At 42.6% G+C, this 21,173-nt stretch overlaps 1 protein-coding gene and 1 long non-coding RNA gene across 3 annotated transcripts; both read left to right on the forward strand.

Annotated features, from left to right (window-relative positions):
- The first annotated feature begins 5,069 nt into the window (after nucleotides 1-5,069).
- Nucleotides 5,070-12,578, forward strand: GRPEL2 (GrpE like 2, mitochondrial). The gene is made up of 4 exons (XM_072146199.1): nucleotides 5,070-5,226; nucleotides 9,622-9,772; nucleotides 10,118-10,199; nucleotides 11,219-12,578. The coding sequence occupies exons 1-4, from the start codon at nucleotides 5,153-5,155 to the stop codon at nucleotides 11,548-11,550; spliced, it is 639 nt and encodes a 212-aa protein (XP_072002300.1). The 5' UTR covers nucleotides 5,070-5,152; the 3' UTR covers nucleotides 11,551-12,578.
- A 5,157-nt stretch (nucleotides 12,579-17,735) lies between these two features.
- LOC140128999 (uncharacterized) lies at nucleotides 17,736-18,371 on the forward strand. Of its 2 annotated transcripts, XR_011855242.1 has the most exons (4): nucleotides 17,736-17,812; nucleotides 17,900-17,984; nucleotides 18,085-18,161; nucleotides 18,252-18,371. It is a non-coding gene; the product is annotated as an uncharacterized lncRNA (long non-coding RNA). The 2 variants fall into 2 exon arrangements; XR_011855241.1 differs by having other exon boundaries at nucleotides 18,085-18,371.
- Nucleotides 18,372-21,173: the final 2,802 nt, after the last annotated feature.

A 21,173-nucleotide genomic window follows, 5' to 3' on the forward strand; every position in this document is an offset into this window, starting at 1 on the left:
GTATCGCAACCAATGCACTTACATGCACTGGGAAGAAGAAGGTGAACTCTGCCGGACCTGCGCGGGGAGCGACACATGCAGGATATCAGGCGCACGCTCGTAGTGAATCACGGCACAATCCATGATCATCGGACATTCCGGATCGGGGACAGGTAAGTAAATGTGCCCCATTATCTTTGAACATACCATTAGTTCTAAGGAACATGTTTCTAGTGGTTTAGTTATATTCTCCAATAATTTAGTAATGATGTACGATTCACAAATTTTGACCTTTTAATCTGCAAACAAGTTTAGGATCAGTTTTCTGCCCAAATATATGGGTTGAATAGCAGGTTAAACCTGATGATGGGCTTTCTTATATTCCGAGCAACATCTGTCCGTATTTTGCTCATAATACATGCCATGACACTTCTTTTATTTTCGCAAGCAACGTTAAGAAGTTTGGGCAGCCTTGTATTGATTTCAATTGAAAATTAATTGGAACTCTGGGCAAAAATCTGCCATCTGAAATAGCCCTTAGGTTGCCTCCGCTCAACCTAAGGGCTAATGGCCCAGGTATATTATTGTGCCTGCGACATTTTTTTCTTTACATGAAAAAGTGTCTATTGAGCTTGCACATGTATTTATTATGCGTTTGTACCACAATTTGCACCTAGAGGGGTGTGTTGGTGGTGTGTTCCTAGTTTGCGTCACATTTTTTACTGGGATACACCACAATTTTGGCGCAAAATCATGAAGCAAAGTGCACCAAGAAGAAAGAGTTACAACCGTGTCACATCCTGGAAACTGACCAGAAGAGCATGCGACACTAATAATGTGGTACAAAGTGCACATTAGTGAGGCAAACTGTAAAAAGGAAGAATGCACCAGTTTTCATATATCTGGGCCATTGTGTACACATGGAAATATTTTTAAACGGTTTAAACGTAAGTCTTCAATCTCTTCCCACGGACACACCGGCGCCCATATCTACTAAGAGTCTCCAGTCGCAGGTTTTACAGTGGACACTATAGTAAATGCGGAAGGCCGGGCCATTCAGGCCCCTGCCCCCTTGTCCCCCGGCCTTGCTCCCCGCTCTGATAAGCCCAAAGTGGTGTGCGGGGAACAGGGAAACTGGTGGAGGAGAGATTTATGCCTCTTCTCTGCCAAAAAACTACAATGATGAATGCCCCCCATTATGTCTGGGCAGCCGAAGGTATAACGATATCTATCGTAAGTTTATTTGATCCTGGCCCTTCAGATTTAAGAGATTACTACAAAAAAAATCTGCATCTACCACAACCTATAGCTTCCCTTAGCTTTTATGTAATGAACAGCAGGATGTACCGCAATGTGGATGAAACCACCACACCTGTTGCAACCATGTAAACAAGCCTTAATTATTGTATTATCCACTGCACTTTGTAGTCTTTCCTGTCCTACACCAGGTAATGTAAGTGCTTTCCTGTAATAGTCTGACCCCTGGAGATAAGTATCTTGTTGACAGACGTATATGGATAAGTAACAGGTTCACTTTTTCCTGGCAGCAGCATTGTATACACTTCCTGTCAAATACACAGACAAAAATCCAAATTTTCACTAAAATTCTAGATTTTAAGAATTACAATTAAAAAGTATAATTTTTTGCCATGTGATGATGTAATTTGCAGACGAAATACTGCATAATTATTTTTATTATTATTGTAGATTTATCAACCCAAAAGGTTCACCAACAATAATGTTTCACAGAGACACTCGGGAAACACTTCGAACATCGGAAGGAACAAGTTCACATCTCGGGGAAGAGTTGAACAAGAATACGTATCCTACTTTATGAGTATACAGTGGGATAAGCTGTTGCCCTCCATTGTAAGAATATGTTGGGAATCCTATTGATGCATCCTTACAATGGAGACCTAAAACTAAATGTAACTGTAGCCTCATGATTTCAGATATATCATCATACAAGACCTATAGGTCTATGTGAAAACAGTGTCCACTTACTAATTAAATGATGACTACCTTCCTACATGAACAGAGAATAACTCTGTTCTATCTTTAGAATAACGCCATAAGGCTTCCTGAAGGTCATGCTTGATGTCATGGGAGCTGCCTTACAAGGTATCTAAAAGAGGTATGGTTTTCCTTATCCCATTCTGGAAAACTTTGCATATTTTCCCAGAATCCCCTAGTGGAGCGTCCATGGCTATAAGACTCCACACGCCAACACGGCGGCCTTAATTGGCAGTCTCCGTAAGGAGAACTCTCACTTCCCGACCCCTATCTTTAGAAATACATACGGCCTGGCTGCATGGCTCCCTATGAAGAGGGAAGGATGAGAAGCACTCAACACTCCCCTTCCCCAGTATACTATGCCCGAGTTGTGTCTTAGGCGTAACATCCATTCTTCTGGATGAGGCCTAAGGCTAGATGCACAGAATTACGGACCGTGTGCTGGTCAGATTTCACTGACCAACCACTTTGAAATATGATTCAAGAAGTCCCTTTTTCACTGCAAAACAGCTGCGTAGTGGCCTCTGACCATAATAGAAGCAATGGTGGCACTGATATTACACTATGATATCTCGTAACAGACCCCGCTAATATAATGGGGTTCATCAGGGTTTCTATCACTCCAAAAGCAAAGTAAGTGCTGCATGACGTAATGTATTTTACCTCTAACCATGTGAGGTAAAACCTCACAACCTATGTGTATAATAGGTTTATTTATACAGATAAGCACTTATGTCATTTTATGACATCTCCCAACTTCATAAAAGAGAAATAACACATATCCTTTACCAGTATGATGCTAACATGCAAACACTAACATGGTTTCTCCCATCACATGAAATAGTTGTGTGTCTAATGTAGCCCCTTCCCTTTGTTTGCACTTCACATGGTGTCTCCTTTTAGGGACATCTGTAACATTCCACAACTTCATATGTCATTAGCATATCAAATAGCTGGGGCTTCCTGTGCACAGCCAGGACAGTGTGTGGTGCCCCATCAGCAGGACAATGACAGCGGCTCTGCTTATAGAGAAACCAGTTTGCATACCTCTGCCTCCTTGTTTCTGGTAATTGTTAATCCCCCTCCCCCTCCAGTCTCCAACAGCTGGAAAGTCCAACAGTTACTTACATGAGAATAATTGATATTGATTGACAATTTCCTATCAGAAGTCAATCCTGCAGCAGGCGACAGGCGTAACAAATTGTTCTAAAATCAGTTTGTATTGTGGTTAGAATGGCCATCTGGTTCTGTATTTAAAAAATCTGGAAAAGAGGGTAAAGATAGTGAAATATATGAAAATTAGGTAAATATGTATTCAAATGGTATCAATTAAAGGGGTTGTCTGACAGCATAAATAAACTATTGGCAGCCGGGAGGGGGCTGGTTAAAAAAAAAATAACCCCTTTAAAACTAGAGGTAAGGATTCTTTCACATGGGTATTCTGTTTCACGCCCGCGGTTCAGTAATTTCCACGGATGCTTGACAAAGCCATTGATTTCTATGGGTGTTTTCACATTGGCTTGTATTATCACTGATCCGTTGTCCGTGGAAAAAATTATGAAACATTTCCTATTTTTTTCACTGATGAGGATCACAGGAGGCAATATAAGTCTACAGGACTGCATAAAAACAGAAGGCTATGGGTCTACAAAAAATGGATGCCACATCCATTTTTTTCCACTGATGAGGCTGAAAAACAGGGTGTGAGGTTTTTAAAGCAATGTTAAACCTTCAGTTTTATTTTGCATAAACAGAGACAAAACGGACAAAATGGAAGAAAATCTGAGACAAAATGTAATGGATGCACAACTGAAGCTGAACATCAACGCCAATATGAAAGAGCCCTTATCCTGCAAAAAACAATCCCCTATAATCCGCTGTTGATGGAAAAGTAGAAATCTTAAAGACACCATATGGCTGCGTTCAGACATTGCATTTTGAAACACATTACAACAGCTGAGGTTATTACACAGAGCTTGCCAAATCGGTCCCTGTCCCCAAAGGGGCTCACAATCTAATCAACCTAACAGTATGTTTTGGAGCCAACCAAAATGCAACATGTAAACACGCTCAAAGGTCTTGCTGGTTACTGATTGCATGTGTTCACATGTAAACGCAACATTAGCGGTACCTCTAACCGCACCCTCAGGGTGTGTTCACACGATGCTTTGCATCACGTTTTTTGATGCGTTCTTTGACACATTCCAAAGGCTTCAGCCTGGATCACATGCTGAGATAACATTGAGTTTCCATTACATTTGCTAAAACACAATGTTACGTAAGCGTGTGTTCAAGGCTGAAGCCTTTGGAATGTGTCCTTTCAGGGCGCGTTCACATATTCCGCTAGCGTTGCGTTCTCTAGCATCCCTTTGAGGAAACATTGCATTTCCATCACATACAGCAAACGCATTTCCATCGCATTACCTCCCCACGGGATCACGGCTGGAGTCTTTGGAATGGAAAACGCAATCAAAACGCATCATGTGAATGTTTAATCAGGGTCTGTTCACACAGCGATATCTGACATGGATTTCTCAGTTGAAAAAATACACTGATGACCTTTCCCACTGTTTTCAATTGGAGTGGAATTCATAACTATATAATAACATATATGGGAATGTACTTTTAGATTATTTTGCGATAAAATTTTTTACTATTGTAGCACAGATAAGTTGTACTTTTTATGCAACAGCCTTGGAAATAACTTCAGAGAGATCAGCTGTGATTTATAAGAGAACCCAGATTTCTGAAGTCCAACTTCAGGTGAAGAAGCACTTCCATAGCTTAGTGAGGACGGGCCAGGAATGCAGGGTATAATGAATACCACATTTACCATAATACTAGGTGTAAGGTACAAAATACAAAGGCTGATAGAAGCCCTGGCCACGGCTGTGATATAACTCTGGTAATTTTATTAAACAGCTAATACACATCTCCAGCTGACTGACTGACTACAGGAAATACTGGGCGGGTCCTATGTGTAAACCCCTACACAGACACGCCCTGTGCACGGCGGCGGGGTGCGCACTGGGAGTTGTAGTTTTACCGGCCCCCCTTATTCTATTGGCTGACGCCGGTTCAGCCCCCTTCCCCCCCTCGCTCCCGTAGTAGTTGAACTGCGCACGCGCCTCCCCCCATCAGAGAGACGAGAGTTGTGAACATGGCTGGACTGAAGCTGAAGTCTGTGGCGGAGCAGCTCCGATCACTGGTAGCACAAGGCACACGGCTCAGCAGGTGAGTGCCATCACTGGAGGCGACAGGTCTGTATAGGATGCGGAGAGTGTGCCCCCTCCATTGCATTATGTAGAGAAGCACTGGGGTGTCCGCTAGTTTCCATAGTAACTGCCCTAGTCACTGACCACACTACCCCGGGGAGGGTTACAGCATATACTGTGTGATGTGGGGTCTACATGTATAGTGAGAAGGACCCTCCATACACTGCACCTGTATGAGACATGGTGGTCACAGCTGTGTAACCAGTGGGGTAACTAGGAGAGACAGGGCCCCCTAGCAGGTGCATATACACATACATACCGTGCCATATGCAACATACTCGCATACAGTGTATACAGACACCATATACACTGGTGCACATCCTCCATTCTTTGTGTCAGGTTGGATGATGGTGCCCCCTGACACTGCGGGCCCCATAGTGGCTGCTACCGCTGTAGTTACGCCCCTGTGTGTAACTAAAGATAATTGAGCATTTATATGAAATATGATGAAGCCCCCCACAGCCTGTGCCCCGTCCCCTCTCAGCACACACAATCCGCTGGACTATCCTTTGACCGGTGTAAACAATAGGCAGCCCCCAGCTCTAACAATGGTCATTCACATTGACGAAGTTACCCAGTAACCAATTATCTCACAGTGAAATCTCATTTACACAAGAAAAAGATAAGATTGAATGCTGTCCATTGAATTGCAGTCTCCATGGTAAACATTCATGTTGTGATCTATTCCTGTTACATCCTTGGGTGACATGACGGCAATTAGATAGTTGTCAGAGGAGCCATCAGCACCCATTACCATGGTGACAGCTGGGAATTCACTAACTAAATCTGCAGGAGACATGAGGACATTACAGGATTTACTGACAGAAATCTCATGTATCTAAGCACCTATAGATGTTTGGAATTGCTGATGGAGTGGGTCCAAATAATAAGGGATTTGTCTAAGACAAGTGACGTTTCTGCGTTTGGTGCTTATAATTTGGTCTGTCCTATAGAGGAAAGTAATTGGGTCGTAGGGGATCCTACTCTCTGGTTATACACGAATTGTATCCAATTTGCAAGAAACTTCCTGATGTGGGCTGCATTTTGTCTTGTATGATGACCATATTTTTTGGATTGACTGTGGTTGAATCCACTGAACTCGCTGTCTCATACATGAAGGGGGGTCCACCCCAACTGGGGATCCACTGAACCTACTCGGATCAGGATATGGGTTTAAAACCATAGTCCTTGTTGGTGGGCACCATGTGGACCGTTTTACACTGTGGAAGTAGCTGTAAAGTCCCACTATGTAGTGACATTGCTACCCCTTTCTTGTGTATGTAGGGATTTCCCTGCAATTTTTCATCATCTGATTCCCTATGAAAACTTTATGTAATGTGATTAGATTGTGAGTCCCATGGGGACAGGGACTGATCTGGGAAGCTCTGTGTGCAATATATAAACAAAGGAATTATTATTAAAGGGGTTATCCAGGTTTTAAAAATTACTGAGGGCAGTGCTGGGGCGGGCTATTTAAACATAATAAACATGTACTTACCTCGTCTGGCGGGAAGCTCCCATCCGACACCATCTCTTAGCGCTTACAACGCTGAGAGATAGGGACGGATGGGAGTAGCCGGCCACATTGCGGACCGGAAGCTCCCTGTGCGCGGCTTCTGTGCCCCTGTAAACAAACAGGGTCCGCGGCGCCGGAGGAGGTAAGTGGATGTTTAGCCTGGCCTTCACTAGTTTTTAAAACCTGGATAACCCCTTTAATGTGATATGTGAACTATGTAAATGTAGCACCGGCATTCGTCCATGTAGGTTGTTGGTGTCAGGTACGTAAAGGGAACTATCTTTCTGAATAGAGAAGCAGATTGTTCATACATTGGTGACTAGTGAACATGGCCGACTTGTTTCCAGTTTGTTATAAAGCTATTGTTGTTTGCTCCCAAGAATCAATGGTTTTAGTCTGTTTGTCTTCATTTATTGGGGCTGTACTAACCTGTTTCTGATAGATAAGCATTTTTGGAAATATTTGCTTTTCACCAGTATACTTCAGCTGCTTTTATGGTGTTTGGATGCAAATTATGCTCCAGCATAAATGATACTCTCCCTGCTGGCAGATGTGTCTATTTACTTAGCTGCATCCTTGTACACAACCTCTGGGTGATCGGTGTTAACACCATTGTGTACTGTATATGCCTCGGGGGAGGGGAGTGAATGTGACACTAGTTTTGTGGACTGTGTTGTCACGTACTAGGTGGTAGTAGTGTACACATAAGAGGATCATAGCTCACCACTATAGTGTAAATCTATATCCTAGACATGTCAGGAATGCCGTGTATCTCTTGGCTTGTCATTAAAGGCTTCCTGTCCCCGGAAAACCATCCACGTGATCCGGCAATGTATGTTTTCTGTCTAATACACTCGGGATCTGATCCAACAAATGTAGAAAATATTTCCAATTCTGTCCTGTAGACTTATTTACACAGAGTGGACCTCTTCTTGTTCTGATCAGTTTTCATTATCCCGTATATATTCAGTGCTGAGCTGTTAAGGGGATGAGAAGGACAGGGGGACGCCCTTCCCCCAATGCCTTCAATAGGTATCTCTGTATCCAGTGACCATGTAGAAAGACTCTGCGGCCATCAATCATGGCTGGATCCCTGCAGTCCTGAGCAGATCTTGCATCACACAGCATTCCTGGTGGTTTCAGCACATTGTATAATAGTTTCTCCTGATATTGGGGGAATTACTTGATAGTGGTGGATAGATTTCCAGCAAGTCAAGTGTCCAGTGTGTGTAACCCCCTACCCCCATAGACGTGTTTCACTTCTGTGAAAGGTCAATGAGTTCTTCCTGGCTCATTATCAGCCCTGGTGGTCTCTGCTCCTGTCAAGGTGTTTGACCGAAGATAAAGCCATAGTGTAGGTTCCCAGCTGTTAGGAGACAAATGGGTGAAGAGATAGCACCCTGCACCAGGCTGTGACATATTGCCCATAATTACCCCATACTAGAGACAAGTGGGGTAGTGTTACAGGACACTGACCCGGCTGTAGCAGAATTACTCCTAGGCTTGGGGGTATTCACTATGTCTGTGACCTTTCCATAATTGCCCTTAATGACAGTAGTTAGCCTTTAAGACTGTATGTTCACAGAAGGGTTTAAGGCCTTTTTTTAGCATAGATTTTATAGTGATGTTTTGTAGGTTCTTTGTTATGAAGAAACTCTGTATACACAGCTGACCGGTGTCTTGGACTTTGTCCTGGTAAATGAAGGCACTTTTCTAGCCATAGCTTCTGTGTGTGAGGTCAGACACAGGGAGGGGGAGCAATAACCTAGAAGAGGGAATCCATTCTCCACCCTCTCTCCTTCACGTAGCTTCATTCCCTTAAAGATTTACAAGGCTGTGCGTGCTGTAGAGAAGAGGCTGCCGAGGGGGAAACTTTACAGAACAGCTACTTTCTATAACCTCCCCAATCTGCTGATGGCTGGATACTGTGTGCACATGGTGCAGTACTACTAATAGGGTCAGGGTGCGCACCCTGGGGGTGATGGCGACACATTCTGCAGCACATTCACCTGCATTCACTCGCGAAACGCGATACAGCAGCTAAGGAGGAGTTTTTCCTAATAATATTTTAACATGTTAACCCAATGTAAACAACCGTGTAATTGGGTAAGCCTCCTCTCCTCCGCTGTTGTATTGTGTTTTAAAACGCAATGTAAACGCCTTGTTATGGTTTCAGGCTGAAGGAAGGACCCACAGCATTAATGGACAATTATGGATAATGGAATGCAATGTGGATGCACTGTGTTCAGCGACTGGTATGTGCTAGTGTTGGGGCATTCACATCACTGCCACAGTTTCTGCCCATGTGGCCCTGGTTTTGCTCTATAATCTACAGCCTGGCAGTCGACTCTTACAGGGGCTGTGCAATCGGTGTGTGTGTAGCAGACCATTAAAAAAAAAAAAAAAGGGATTGTATGTTGGCGCTAAAAGAAAAACAACTAGCACATTCCCCCATTTCACACTTGTGTACGTGAGGCCAAATGGAGAAGTTTGTAGGAAAGATCAGAAATGTGATCTAATAGTAGATGGTAATGAGGAATATGTGATTGTAAGGTTAAATGAGATCCCTGTGGTGCAGGATTCAGTAATACAGCCATTGTTTCATGCTAAGTTGTAAGATAGTAATAGGGGTCAATTGGACATACAATGACCCTGTGAACACAATGGCCTCTCTCTTCTCGCCCTATAATAGAGATTGTGCCTTTGTACAGAGACAATGCAGTCCGCCTAAACACACAAGCAACAGTGGAGGTCTAGTGGACTATTTTATTACATGGAGGGGGATCACTAAGATTAATGCTTCATTCATCCCTGATTAACCCTTTGTTTTTATGGCAGGTGCCCAGTGTGTGCCTCTAGTACTGCTCCTCAACAGAGAAATACCGGAGGCCAGACCACCGCACAAGGTGGAACCAATGATCCGACTAGTGTTGTGAAGGCACTGGAGAAAAAGACGGTCAAGCTCGAGGCAGAGATTCGAGATTTAACGGTAGGTTCCCTGTAAGAAGATTCACCATTACACACTTCATCCATACAACTGTATAGAAAGTAATATGGCTTAGTGCTTATCTTATGGTTCACACTATGTTTAAATGAGAGGAAATATGAAACCTAAGAGGCAATACAATACATTTGCCAGCTGTGTAGATATTTTTCTGTTTTACTCTTGTTCTATTTTTTGCTCATTGAACCTTGTAGTAATTGGATTTCTAAGCAAAAAAAAAAATCTATTCCTAGTGATTTCTGAAGAATTCCTATTCTGTCTGATTTGAGATGTAAAATGCCTTCCTTCCATGTAATGTATATTATTTGCTAATAATGTTTTCTTTCATAGGAGCGTTACGAGAGAGCTGTAGCCGATTCTGACAATGTTAGGCAAAGAACAAGGAAGTTTGTGGAGGATGCAAAACTCTTTGGTAAGAATCCTTAATTTTTAACTTGGACAGACTTGCTTATATATAAGTTTATGGAGAAGGAAGGGACAGTAGTCAGATGATCACCATCCCCTCTATAAACCTTTTATCTAAGCTGATTTATTGAAAACCAGAAGTGAATGATATTTCGTGTTCTCCCTCTTTGTCCTTGACTATTAGACACATGATTAGTCATGTGCAGTGTATAGAAACTGGAACTAGGTCTGGCTATAGATGGCTGTGTGTGTGAGTGATAAGGGCAGGGTTTACTGAACAGCAATATGACAGCTTTAACCAGTGCATAACCACAGACCTTTTTCAGCTCTGTGTTTCCATAGTTCATTGGAACTATTAGTTTGCTGCTTAACAGATATTACTTTTTTCTCTTGACCTTTTCCACTACCTATATGGTCTGGTGCACTCCAGACTTTATATAAAAATAGCAGCTTCTTACTTCACTTGGGTGTACCCATGGCAGGGCCATGCCTGCTCGTGCACCCGTTTTCAATGATGCCACACCACCCTGGACCTACCCTTCACATAAATGGTCCTCCATAGAAAGAAGTAGATTTGGTGCAACTTCAGGAGCGGCCACACCCCTAGTGTACTGGGAAGCAGATTTGCATAATAATGTGTATATATATATATATATTTTTTTTTTAATGGACAAGCATAGTAAGTGCCCCATAAACTGCAGCTTTTTCCTTTCCACATAAAGTGAGTTATTATTGCATAGACTCCTTAGCAAAGCATACAGTGGGGGATGTATCAGACGTCAGCACTCCATGCATGGGCATATGATGAAACTACTCCAGCCAGATACATCTGGAGACTGGGGTAGGATGTAGCAAGTGTGCGGAACAAGATTGAGATTTTAATTGAGAAAACTTTATTGAGAAATAAAGGCGTTCAAGAACTGATAAAGTTCCCTTATAGAAGGGACGCACAGAAAAAGCAGAGTGATGTAAATGTGCCGTATAATGTCTTGTAAGCCACTTTCTTATCATTTTGTGTTTTTGTAGGAATCCAGAGCTTCTGTCGAGACTTGGTAGAAGTGGCAGACATTTTGGAGTCGGCAGTGAATGAAACCAAGCAAAAAGGCATGACCGATGCAGCAGAAATGTTAGGTACAATCGAGGCGAAACTGCATGGGATTTTTACAAAACACGGACTGCGTAAAATGACCCCCGTGGGAGGGAACTATGACCCTTACGACCATGAAGTAGTTGCTCATGTGCCGGCAGAGGGTAGAAGACCTGGGAGTGTGGCCACTATAAAGCAAGATGGCTACAAACTACATGGCAGAACCATCCGTCATGCTCATGTCAGTATTGCGGTGGAAACTCAGCGATGACCAATGTCTGGATGGAGTGAAATCCCCTTCTACGTTCCTCTGAAAGCTCCCGTTATTTATTATAGTTAGAGTTTAGATAAGTTGTATGTCTTTCTTTTTAATAACCTCACCTGGAGATGTTACTCTGCTGGAGGAGTGCCTTAACTTAACCTCACTTTATGCAGGCCTCTCACCGTGCTTTACAATACACTTCTGGGATTAAGGGACTATATTGTTCCTTTATTTGTATGCTATTGCTTAGATGACACTAAGAATAGTGACAAATGTTTAAGTTCATGAAATATTTTTCCAGATTATAGATGTAGAAAAGCAAAAAGAACAATCTGTAGTTGGTTATTGCCATTGTTTTATGCAGACTTGGTTTTAAAAACTTGTATTGGGCTCATGTCACCCCTACTTCACTGTAAGTGCCCTGATCTGAATCTTATACTGTAGATCGGGTTGCATTTCCTGGTGAGCAGGTCTCCCCCCAATCCTTTGGCAATTTCTTAAATGTTTACAGATACCAGGCTGCTGCTAGTGTGTGTTAAAATGGACTAGTATTATTAGTTACACAAGGACTAGTCCTTGGGCTGTAGAAAATGTGTGCAGTCCAATCCCATCGGGATCTCCTACCATTAGTCCAAGTCTTCAATTTTCTTACACGCCTTGTCTAATGTTGGTGTTTATTTGTAATTTAGATTAGATTGTAGAAGTGTTTATGAAGGGGTGTTTTATATAGGGGGTTGTGAAGATTTACATTTCATGCTTGTGGGATGAAGGAATAATGTTTCCCCAGGGTACCATAGTGTACCACATCTACCTCAGTACATAACCTGTAAGCTGGCCGTATGACTGTATGCATGTATGTAGCTATTGCACTCATTTCTATGGAGCTTGTGCTGATAGAGAAGCATGTGACGTGGTCATTATGTGCCTCTGAAGGGCTTATACAGAAGTGGAGCAAAGTGTGAAATGTCTGTTCAGGGGACATGCTAAGTTTTTCACTAATTTTAGTTGTTTCATCAAATAAAATGATTTACATGCAATTTGTGTGGGTTATTTTTTTAATATGTGCATAAAAACACAATCGCATACATACCAGATAAAATACTGAAGAGACTATCAACACATGCAGCGGACTTTTACTCCAGTGGTAATTTTGTAGCCGCTGCACAAGGATCAGAAACCTGGTGATATCCGCTTGATGTGTATTATGCTGTGATAATACACTACTGCAGTGGAGAACTGATGTAGTGTATGGGATTTTGATCATTCACATACATTACATTACTGGATATTTTTCCTGCAAAAATTCCACATGGCATAGCCGCAGGTGTGAGCACCCCAAAACATAAGTGCACACTAACAGCGTTGTGTGTATTCTCATCCAAATAAAATCTGCTTTGTTACAAGTTTGAGAGTTAGAAAACCCCATGTTTTCACTGTGGATCCGAACCTTCTTTCCTTTTAAAGTCTTAGAATGTGCCACTTGACCTCTAAAAACAACAAGCAAAGCTGCATGTAACAGATGGGGACTTTGGGGTGGTCATTACTGACCATGTCTATTTAGGCTTGGGAAGAGAAGTACAATATAGCATGTGTCAAATGACAGCCAATCTGCATCTGGTTTTGTATTGTACATAAGCAGATGAATCATACTCGGGGGGCGTAACTACAGCCGTAGTGGCTGCTATAGGGGCCCTAAAGGTCCAGGGGCCTACATAGCCGAATCATTATCATGTGCAGCGGCGTAATTTCATTACAGGAGCCGCGGAGACTATTCTGGGCCTGACTTTTGATCTGCCCAGTGATGAGCAGGCCTGGCAATGTATTGGCTCTCCCTCTCCTGACGCAGAGGAGGAGAGTGTAGTTTATTAATTTTATGCTGCCCAGTTCGGGGTCCTCCATGCATCTCCTGAACCCTGCCCTTTGTGAAGTGTAAAAGGGAGCCTATTTTATTAATTTTTATGGTCACTGGATTGTGAATCCCCTCCCGCATGAACCGACGGCGTGACAACGGTGACCACAAGTGAAGCATGGTGGAAGAGAGGATTCTGTTAAGTATTTGTGTGTGTATGTATTATGTGTATATACTTTATGGGGGTTATACCAGTGTATGATACCCCCACCACACCTCCAAGGCTTAGGCCTCTTGATGAATCCGGTGGGTGGCTATGCTGTGCATTATTTCTGCGCCAGGCGCTACATGGCATCGAAATGAGCACAGCCAAGGACTATTATTTAAGTCTGAAAAGTCGCTGGCTGCAGCAAGTGCGCTGGCGTCAGGACAGGAATGCCCTGCACCGGACCAATCCTGCACTGGTCACGCCCTCCTTCACGCCCATTCTGGGAAGGAGTTGGCAGAAAGGGGAAAATAACCACAAGTACTAGTGATTGCGATTATTTCGGGTCTTCTACGCCCTGATAAATAAGCCCCTTTGAATTTGTATATAATATATATTTGAGTGTTTAAATACACGCACGCACGTACGTACGAGTGTAGAACTTTATGTGTGTGTGATTTTACAAATATGTAAAAAAAAAAAATTAACAGGGAAGCAGAACCCCATGCAGAAATCTGCTATGGGGCCAAGCCTCTCCTGGTTATGCGGCTGACTAATAATAAAATACTACTACTAATAGAATACTACTAATAATACTAAAATACTACTATTACTAATAATCATGAATTATTAATAATTAACTACACTCACCGGCCATTGTGGTCATAAAGGGATGGACATGGTCAGCAACAATTCTCAGGTAGGCTGTGGCGTTGCAACGATGCTCAATTGGTACCAAGGGGCCCAAAGAGTGCCAAGAAAATATTCCCCACACCATGACACCACCACCACCAGCCTGAACCGTTGATACAAGGCAGGATGGATCCATGCTTTCATGTTGTTGACGCCAAATTCTGACCCTACCATCCGAATGTCGCAGCAGAAATCGAGACTCATTAGACCAGGCAATGTTTTTCCAATCTTCTACTGTCCAATTTCGATGAGCTTGTGCAAATTGTAGCCTCAGTTTCCTGTTCTTAGCTGAAAGGAGTGGCACCCGGTGTGGTCTTCTGCTGCTGTAGCCCATCTGCCTCAAAGTTCGATGTACTGTGCGTTCAGAGATGCTCTTCTGCCTACCTTGGTTGTAACGGCTGGCGATTTGAATCACTGCTGCCTTTCTATCAGCTCGAACCAGTCTGCCCATTCTCCTCTGACCTCTGGCATCAACAAGGCATTTCCGCCCACAGAACTGCCGCTCACCGGATGTTTTTTCTTTTTCTGACCATTCTCTGTAAACCCTAGAGATGGTTGTGCGTGAAAATCCCAGTAGATCAGCAGTTTCTGAAATACTCAGACCAGCCCTTCTGGCACCAACAACCATGCCACGTTCAAAGGCACTCAAATCACCTTTCTTCCCCATACTGATGCTCGGTTTGAACTGCAGGAGATTGTCTTGACCATGTCTACATGCCTAAATGCACTGAGTTGCCACCATGTGATTGGCTGATTAGAAATTAAGTGTTAGGCCCGTTCCACACTTGCGAGTGTGATGCGATGAACTCGCATCACACTCGCAATGCAACGCACGGCCCGAACGCTGCACACCGGGAGTGAACTCAGCATGTCAGTTCACTCCTGCGGTGCAGCGTTCGGGCCGTGCGTTCCCGGCACCATGCGTTGCGAGTGTGATGCGAGTTCATCGCATCACACTCGCAAGTGTGGAACGGGCCCTAACGAGCAGTTGGACAGGTGTACCTAATAAAGTGGCCTGTGAGTGTAATTTGCTTACCTAAATCCTGAACTTCTGATGAGGGCCAGGTCTGCATGAAGTTTGTATGTTCTCCCTGTGTTTGTGTTGGTTGCCTCTGGGTACTCGAGTTTTCTCCAACACTCCCAAAAATATACTGATAAGATAATTGGCTTCCCTTCATATTGTCCCTATTTAGCATACGCTTAGTTTTTACCTACATCCCAGTCTCAAGTCTTTTGCAGTATCTAACAGGTATTCCTCCAGGATTTCCCTGTATTTAGCCCCATCCATCTGCCCATCAGCTCTGAGCTGCTCCCCCAGCTTGATGCTGCCCCACCATGCTCTCCTGGAAGGATGGTGTGTTCAGGGGATGTGTAGTGTTGACTTTCCTCCTCACATAGCATTTATAATGAGCTTTGGCCTCTTTTTAGTATAGGTTGTTACATATGATTTCTGTATCGCTTTTGCTTACAGCTTGCTTTCAGTAATGGCTGCTTCTTCAATAAACTGCAGATTAGTGGAGAACAAGACCAATAATTGTCCTGTGGACGTTTTCTGACACTTGGGCTCCTGCCTGGGCTTTCATGTGGATTGTCATGGTAGGTCAATCTTTGACCTACCATGTTTTCTTAGGTTAGCAATTGTGCCATACTCCTTTACTGATATTGTGTGCAGAGGGTCTGCACATTTTATCCACATCGTTCCGGGATCCTGGTCCCTAAATGAATATTGCCTTCCAGGATCGGCAGCTGGACTCCTAGATTCTGAAAAGCCTTCTTATTATCTAATTCAGGTGAGAGTCCTGACTTATAGCATTCATTCTATGCTTTATACATATGGTATAAGACGAATATTGCGCTTTGTTCCTTTCTCCTTTGCACTACTGCTATGCTGGGGTGCTTTGATTTTTGCCCTAGCCCCCTATCCAAGGTGTTTTTGCTCTTCACTGATAATGGATTGATCAGCTCTCCAGAAGATGTTCAGAGCTTTCTAATCCTGCAAGAGATTTTGCTACTTTGCAACATTTCTTTATTTATGAGCGGTCTGGTGTGTTCCTTGGTTTTTATGACACTGTTTGTTCTCTAATATTCTGTAACAAACCTCCAGGCCCCTCTTGAACATGTACATAGAGTCCGCCATAACAACCGCCTGCGGCAGAGAGTTCCACAGTCTCACTGCTCTTACAGTAAAGAACCTTTGTCAATGTTGATGCCCTGGGCAAATCAGCACTGTGCAAGTTTATTTGGGTTCCCAAGTCTATATAGAAAAGCAGGAAAAAAGTAGAAAAGGAGGAGCATACAAAGCATAACATATCAGGCTTCCCAGATCATGTAGTCTCTTGATTGGAGAGTTTTCCTGCTGTCTCATGCTCACGTCACCTTTAGGGTATTCCCGAGGTGAGTTTTGGGTGCGGTCCACGATGTCGGCGCCATTTTAAAATGTATTTTCTGTTACAGTAGTTTTAGGAAACTAAAGCAAGTAGATCAAATCCTGTCATTTCTATCAGCTAGGTTTACCTTAACACTTGTAGTGCCTGTTCAGGTATCTGTAAATTGTAATGAGGTCTCCTCTCAGCCATCTTTTTTTTCTAAACTTAACAATCCCAACTTTTGTAATCTGTCATTGTTTTCTAGCCCCCCCCCATTCCCCTAATAATCTTGGTTGCTCTCCTCTGCACCCGTTCCAGTTATATGCCCTTTATAAACACTGCTGCCCAAAACTGTACACAATATTCCATGTGTGGTCTCACCAGGGATTTGTATAAGGGCAAAACTATGTCCTTATCATGAGAGAGATGATGACATTTTACATTTTAAAACTGTGGTGAAATATTTTTTCATTCTGCATACAGTTGGTTTTTCATTTTGGAAGAGCAGACCTCTTTATCAAGTAATGAAAAGGGTGTTTTTTTTTTGGCAGTGCACCTGTTTAGGGCAGATTAGTTTGAGGCCCAGTTGAAAAAATGTACCCGTGTGAAGATAATTTCCCATATATGTCGCCATGTTGTCCCTTAGAAACAAGATTGTTGTCCTTGGATACAACCACCCCTGCTCTAGTGACTGCACAAACAAATAGTTTTTGCAAATGAAATGTCTGTGAGTAACAGCATGTCCTACAGCCGTTCTATGGTAATGAGTCTTGAATCCAGGTGGTTGGGCACCTCAAAAGGGCATGTGTGGTCACTGTTGGAAAAGCACAGTGCTGGCCATATTCAAGGACAGCTATCTTGATTTTAAGGAACAACATGGTGACATTTAAAGGACATCATCTTCACACAGGTACATTTTTCTAATAACATGCAATTGAAGAGATCTATATATGGCAGCACAATTAAATTAAATGTGAATGCTGAGATGGAAATACCCCTTTACATTTGAAGGTTTCCTATGTGACCCAGATACCAATATATCACTGCCCAGCAGGAGACTGACTCCTTCCTGTTTTTCCTAGTTATTGGTCAATAAGAAATGCTGCAGTTCCCGTGTCTGACACAGAGTACAGCAGCGGTGATGAGACCCTTCATCAGGTAAGCTTTGTCTTCTCTCCAGTGAAGTGTCTCGCTGTGGACGGTATTATATGTCCCACTGTTATATATCACTTCTTCTTCTTTCAGTCTTATCCACTGATTTCAAGGTCTCCAAGGAGCCTTGAAGATGCGGATGGTGGCTCCGCTCCTCACCTGCTCTACATACAATCAGGTATCTAATGAACTGATTCAGTAAATAAGAATTCATTGTATGATTTTATTTTATCGATGAGAAATAGAAATAAATGATGAGATTTCTTTTATTTTTTCAGAGCCAAGTTCTCCCCAGTTTGGTTTTGTGGAGAAGGAGACAGCATGAAGTGTGGTTCTATATAAATTACAATATCTGGTCCGTTTTCATGTTATTTAGTCGCTAGGCGGCGCTGTTATGTGGTGGATATTATTAATCTCTGATATTCTCTGATGTTTTTGTTAATAGGAGAGCAGAGCGTCCCATCAATAATGGTTTTCTATTCTCTATTCCCCCACATCCAAATACGCGACCAAGTTCCATAAGTACAGACAGGAATGCAGTGATCTACGAGTGCTCAGCGTGCCAAGCCAGGCAAGAGCTAATGTTATGGTTTCTATCAAAATACTTAGTACATCAATCATGTAAAAACTGGTGCATAGTGTTGACCATTTCATCTCCTGCATTTTGCTGTATTATTTGTGTATTTATGATATTTTTAATATAAAAGTTTCCCACCTTAGATATGGCCGCTGGACGGCCTCTATGGACACTGAGAGGTTTGGATGCGGCCACTGTAACAACAGGCTGGTAGACCCCACCTAAAAACTTCCATCAGTTTCCTCATGCACATGGACCAAGTCCTCCAGAAGACCAGTGGATCTGCATTTTCTACAGAGACCTCTCCTGATCAATTAAAGGGTAGCACAGAGGCTCAGCGATTAGTGCTGGCGCCTTGCAGTACCATGGATGCATATAGACCAGGTTCTCCCTGTGTTGCGTGGGTTTCCTCCGGATCCTCCACTTTCCTCCCACACTCCCAAAAATATACTATTACCGTAGGTCAGTGATGGCTAACCTATGGCACTGGTGCCCAAGGTGGCACTCGGAGCCCTTTCTGTGGGCACTCAGGTCATCAACAGAGATGACTCCAGGTATCTTCCTGCAGTCCCAGACAGCCCAGGACAGAGGTATTTTAAAGTGATAGCTCTACCTGGGACTATTTTCTGCTATATTGGTGTCCTCAGGGTGCTGGTATCAATGAAAACTGTGACAGAGAAGGAAGTATAAATCACAAATTAAATTTCTGTGTTGCCACTTTCAGATAAATAAGAGGCTCTTTGTTGTAGTTTGGGCACTTGGCCTCTAAAAGGTTTGCCATCACTGCCGTAGCTTAATTGGCTTTTCCTTATAATTTGTCTCTAATATGAATGGTGGTCATCCCTGTACAGCACTGCAAAATATTGGGGCACTATATCATCTACAGGAGATAGCTCCATCATTAAATAAAATCTTTAAAAATGAAGTTTTCGTTACATTGTATGTATGTATTTTTCAAACTATAGAGTCATAGATAAATATGTTCATGTCGTTTTTCCTGTGTTACATGTATAGTTTTTCCTTTATTAAAGGAGGCACTATATATATATATGAGTTCATGCTCACTGTTGTCCCAGGAGAAAAATTGGGAGAAAAAGAAATTTATTTTAAAGGTTAATAATTAACATGGCATAGAACTCATACACTAGGAATGTATGTAAACCTTCTAGATTTATTACCAAGTATTTATCATAAATGTCATACATATAAAACATATAAAGACCATTAAATAGACCTAAAAAAAACTTTAAAAACTAAAAAAGTAAATGTATATTTTATCCAATGTCCAGCATTTGCACAATCATAAAGCAATAATCCATGTATAACATAATATTCAAGGGCCCTTGTATACAAATATTCTGATATTCCAAGCTCCCAAAAATGTATTTATATGAAGTACATTTTCAAATCTTAACTTGCAATATATATTATTCAATGTTGATAGTTGGTATCCACCATGGATATCGTAACACAATTCACATTGGTTATTTGCTATTACTTATTACACAGTGGTGAATGAGGAGAAATATACAAAGATATAATTATACTTGCAGTAACCAGTATACAAATAGGCTGTCTGGCACAAGCGTTGTCCTCCTCAGCGTGTATTCACTACCCTCGGCGTCTTTTCTCCATTGCCTGTTGACTAATGTGCATGCTTATGATGTCAATTCCAGTAAGAGAGGTCAATTCAGACCACCCCTATGCCAGAATCGCTGAACACCTTACCGACATTTGACATAATAGTATCTTGGGAGGTGCATTCCCGCATTTTGCAGTACTATTACGTCAAGCTTCGGTTGTCCGCTTTATATGATATGGATATATATATATATATTATACTTGGAAGCGTTCCAAAGTTATAACCAAGGAGCAGACAAGCTGTCAACCAGCAGTATGATAATGTGCACACTTTTAAAGGAAATCTACCACCAGGATGAAGGATTGTAAGCCAAGCACACTGACATAGTGGTGTGTGACCCCACTGGCAGGAGCTGCTCTTCTTTTAGCTTCTTAAGCCCTTGTTTTTATCAAAAAAGCTATAACTTCAGGCTCAATTAACACCTATGGAGCTCGGAACCCCTCAAGTTAATTGGCATAATTTTAAAAGACGTTTTTTTAGTAAAACAAGGGCATATGAAGCTAAATGAACACCAGATCGAGGGAGCACACACCAGTATGTGAGTCAGCAATAGTATTATAAGTAGTTTTATATATTTACACTCTGTGTGATCTACGTATGGCAGTATACTACTATGGCTGGCTATGGTGCTTGCACAGATCCTGTAGGCATAGGCCTCCTGATGTATCCATCAGGTGCCAGGTCCCACCTGGCGTACTTTTCCTTGAAAACAAGTATGCAGGTATGGAGCAGAAATGCCCTGTACCACCTCACTCTGCGAGGGGCTGCACCCCTCCACGCCCATATGGCATGGAGGTGGCGTAGCCGCAGAAAATTAATCACATTTTCTTGCAGTCCGCAAGAAGTTGCTATTATTTCAGTGATTCTATGACAGAAACTGGTGTAGAAGCATGGATATATGCCCCCCATAATCTTTTTTTCATAGATTAAAATATATAGTCATTGTTTAACCCCTTCCTGACGCGCGCCATACTAGTACGGCGCACGGCGGGTCCCGGTGCTCTCTATAGCCGGTAAGTCTTTGCTGCATATTGCGGGTGTTTTCACCTCGATCGCCGCCGGCAATGCTGCCAGCGGCTTCAAAAAGATGGCGGCCCCGATGACCTCACGGGGAGCAGCGATCAGTCGCCATGGTAGCCTTGGGTGTT

This window comes from Engystomops pustulosus, chromosome 4 (assembly GCF_040894005.1).
Source record: "Engystomops pustulosus chromosome 4, aEngPut4.maternal, whole genome shotgun sequence".
Taxonomy (NCBI): Eukaryota; Metazoa; Chordata; class Amphibia; order Anura; family Leptodactylidae; genus Engystomops; species Engystomops pustulosus.

Coding starts and splice junctions, on each gene's coding strand:
- GRPEL2 (XM_072146199.1), top strand. CDS start 5,153: ATGGCTGGACTGAAGCTGAAGTCTGTGGCGGAGCAGCTCCGATCACTG. Junction 5,227..9,621: donor CAAGGCACACGGCTCAGCAG/GTGAGTGCCATC, acceptor TTTTTATGGCAG/GTGCCCAGTGTGTGCCTCTA. Junction 9,773..10,117: donor CAGAGATTCGAGATTTAACG/GTAGGTTCCCTG, acceptor TTTCTTTCATAG/GAGCGTTACGAGAGAGCTGT.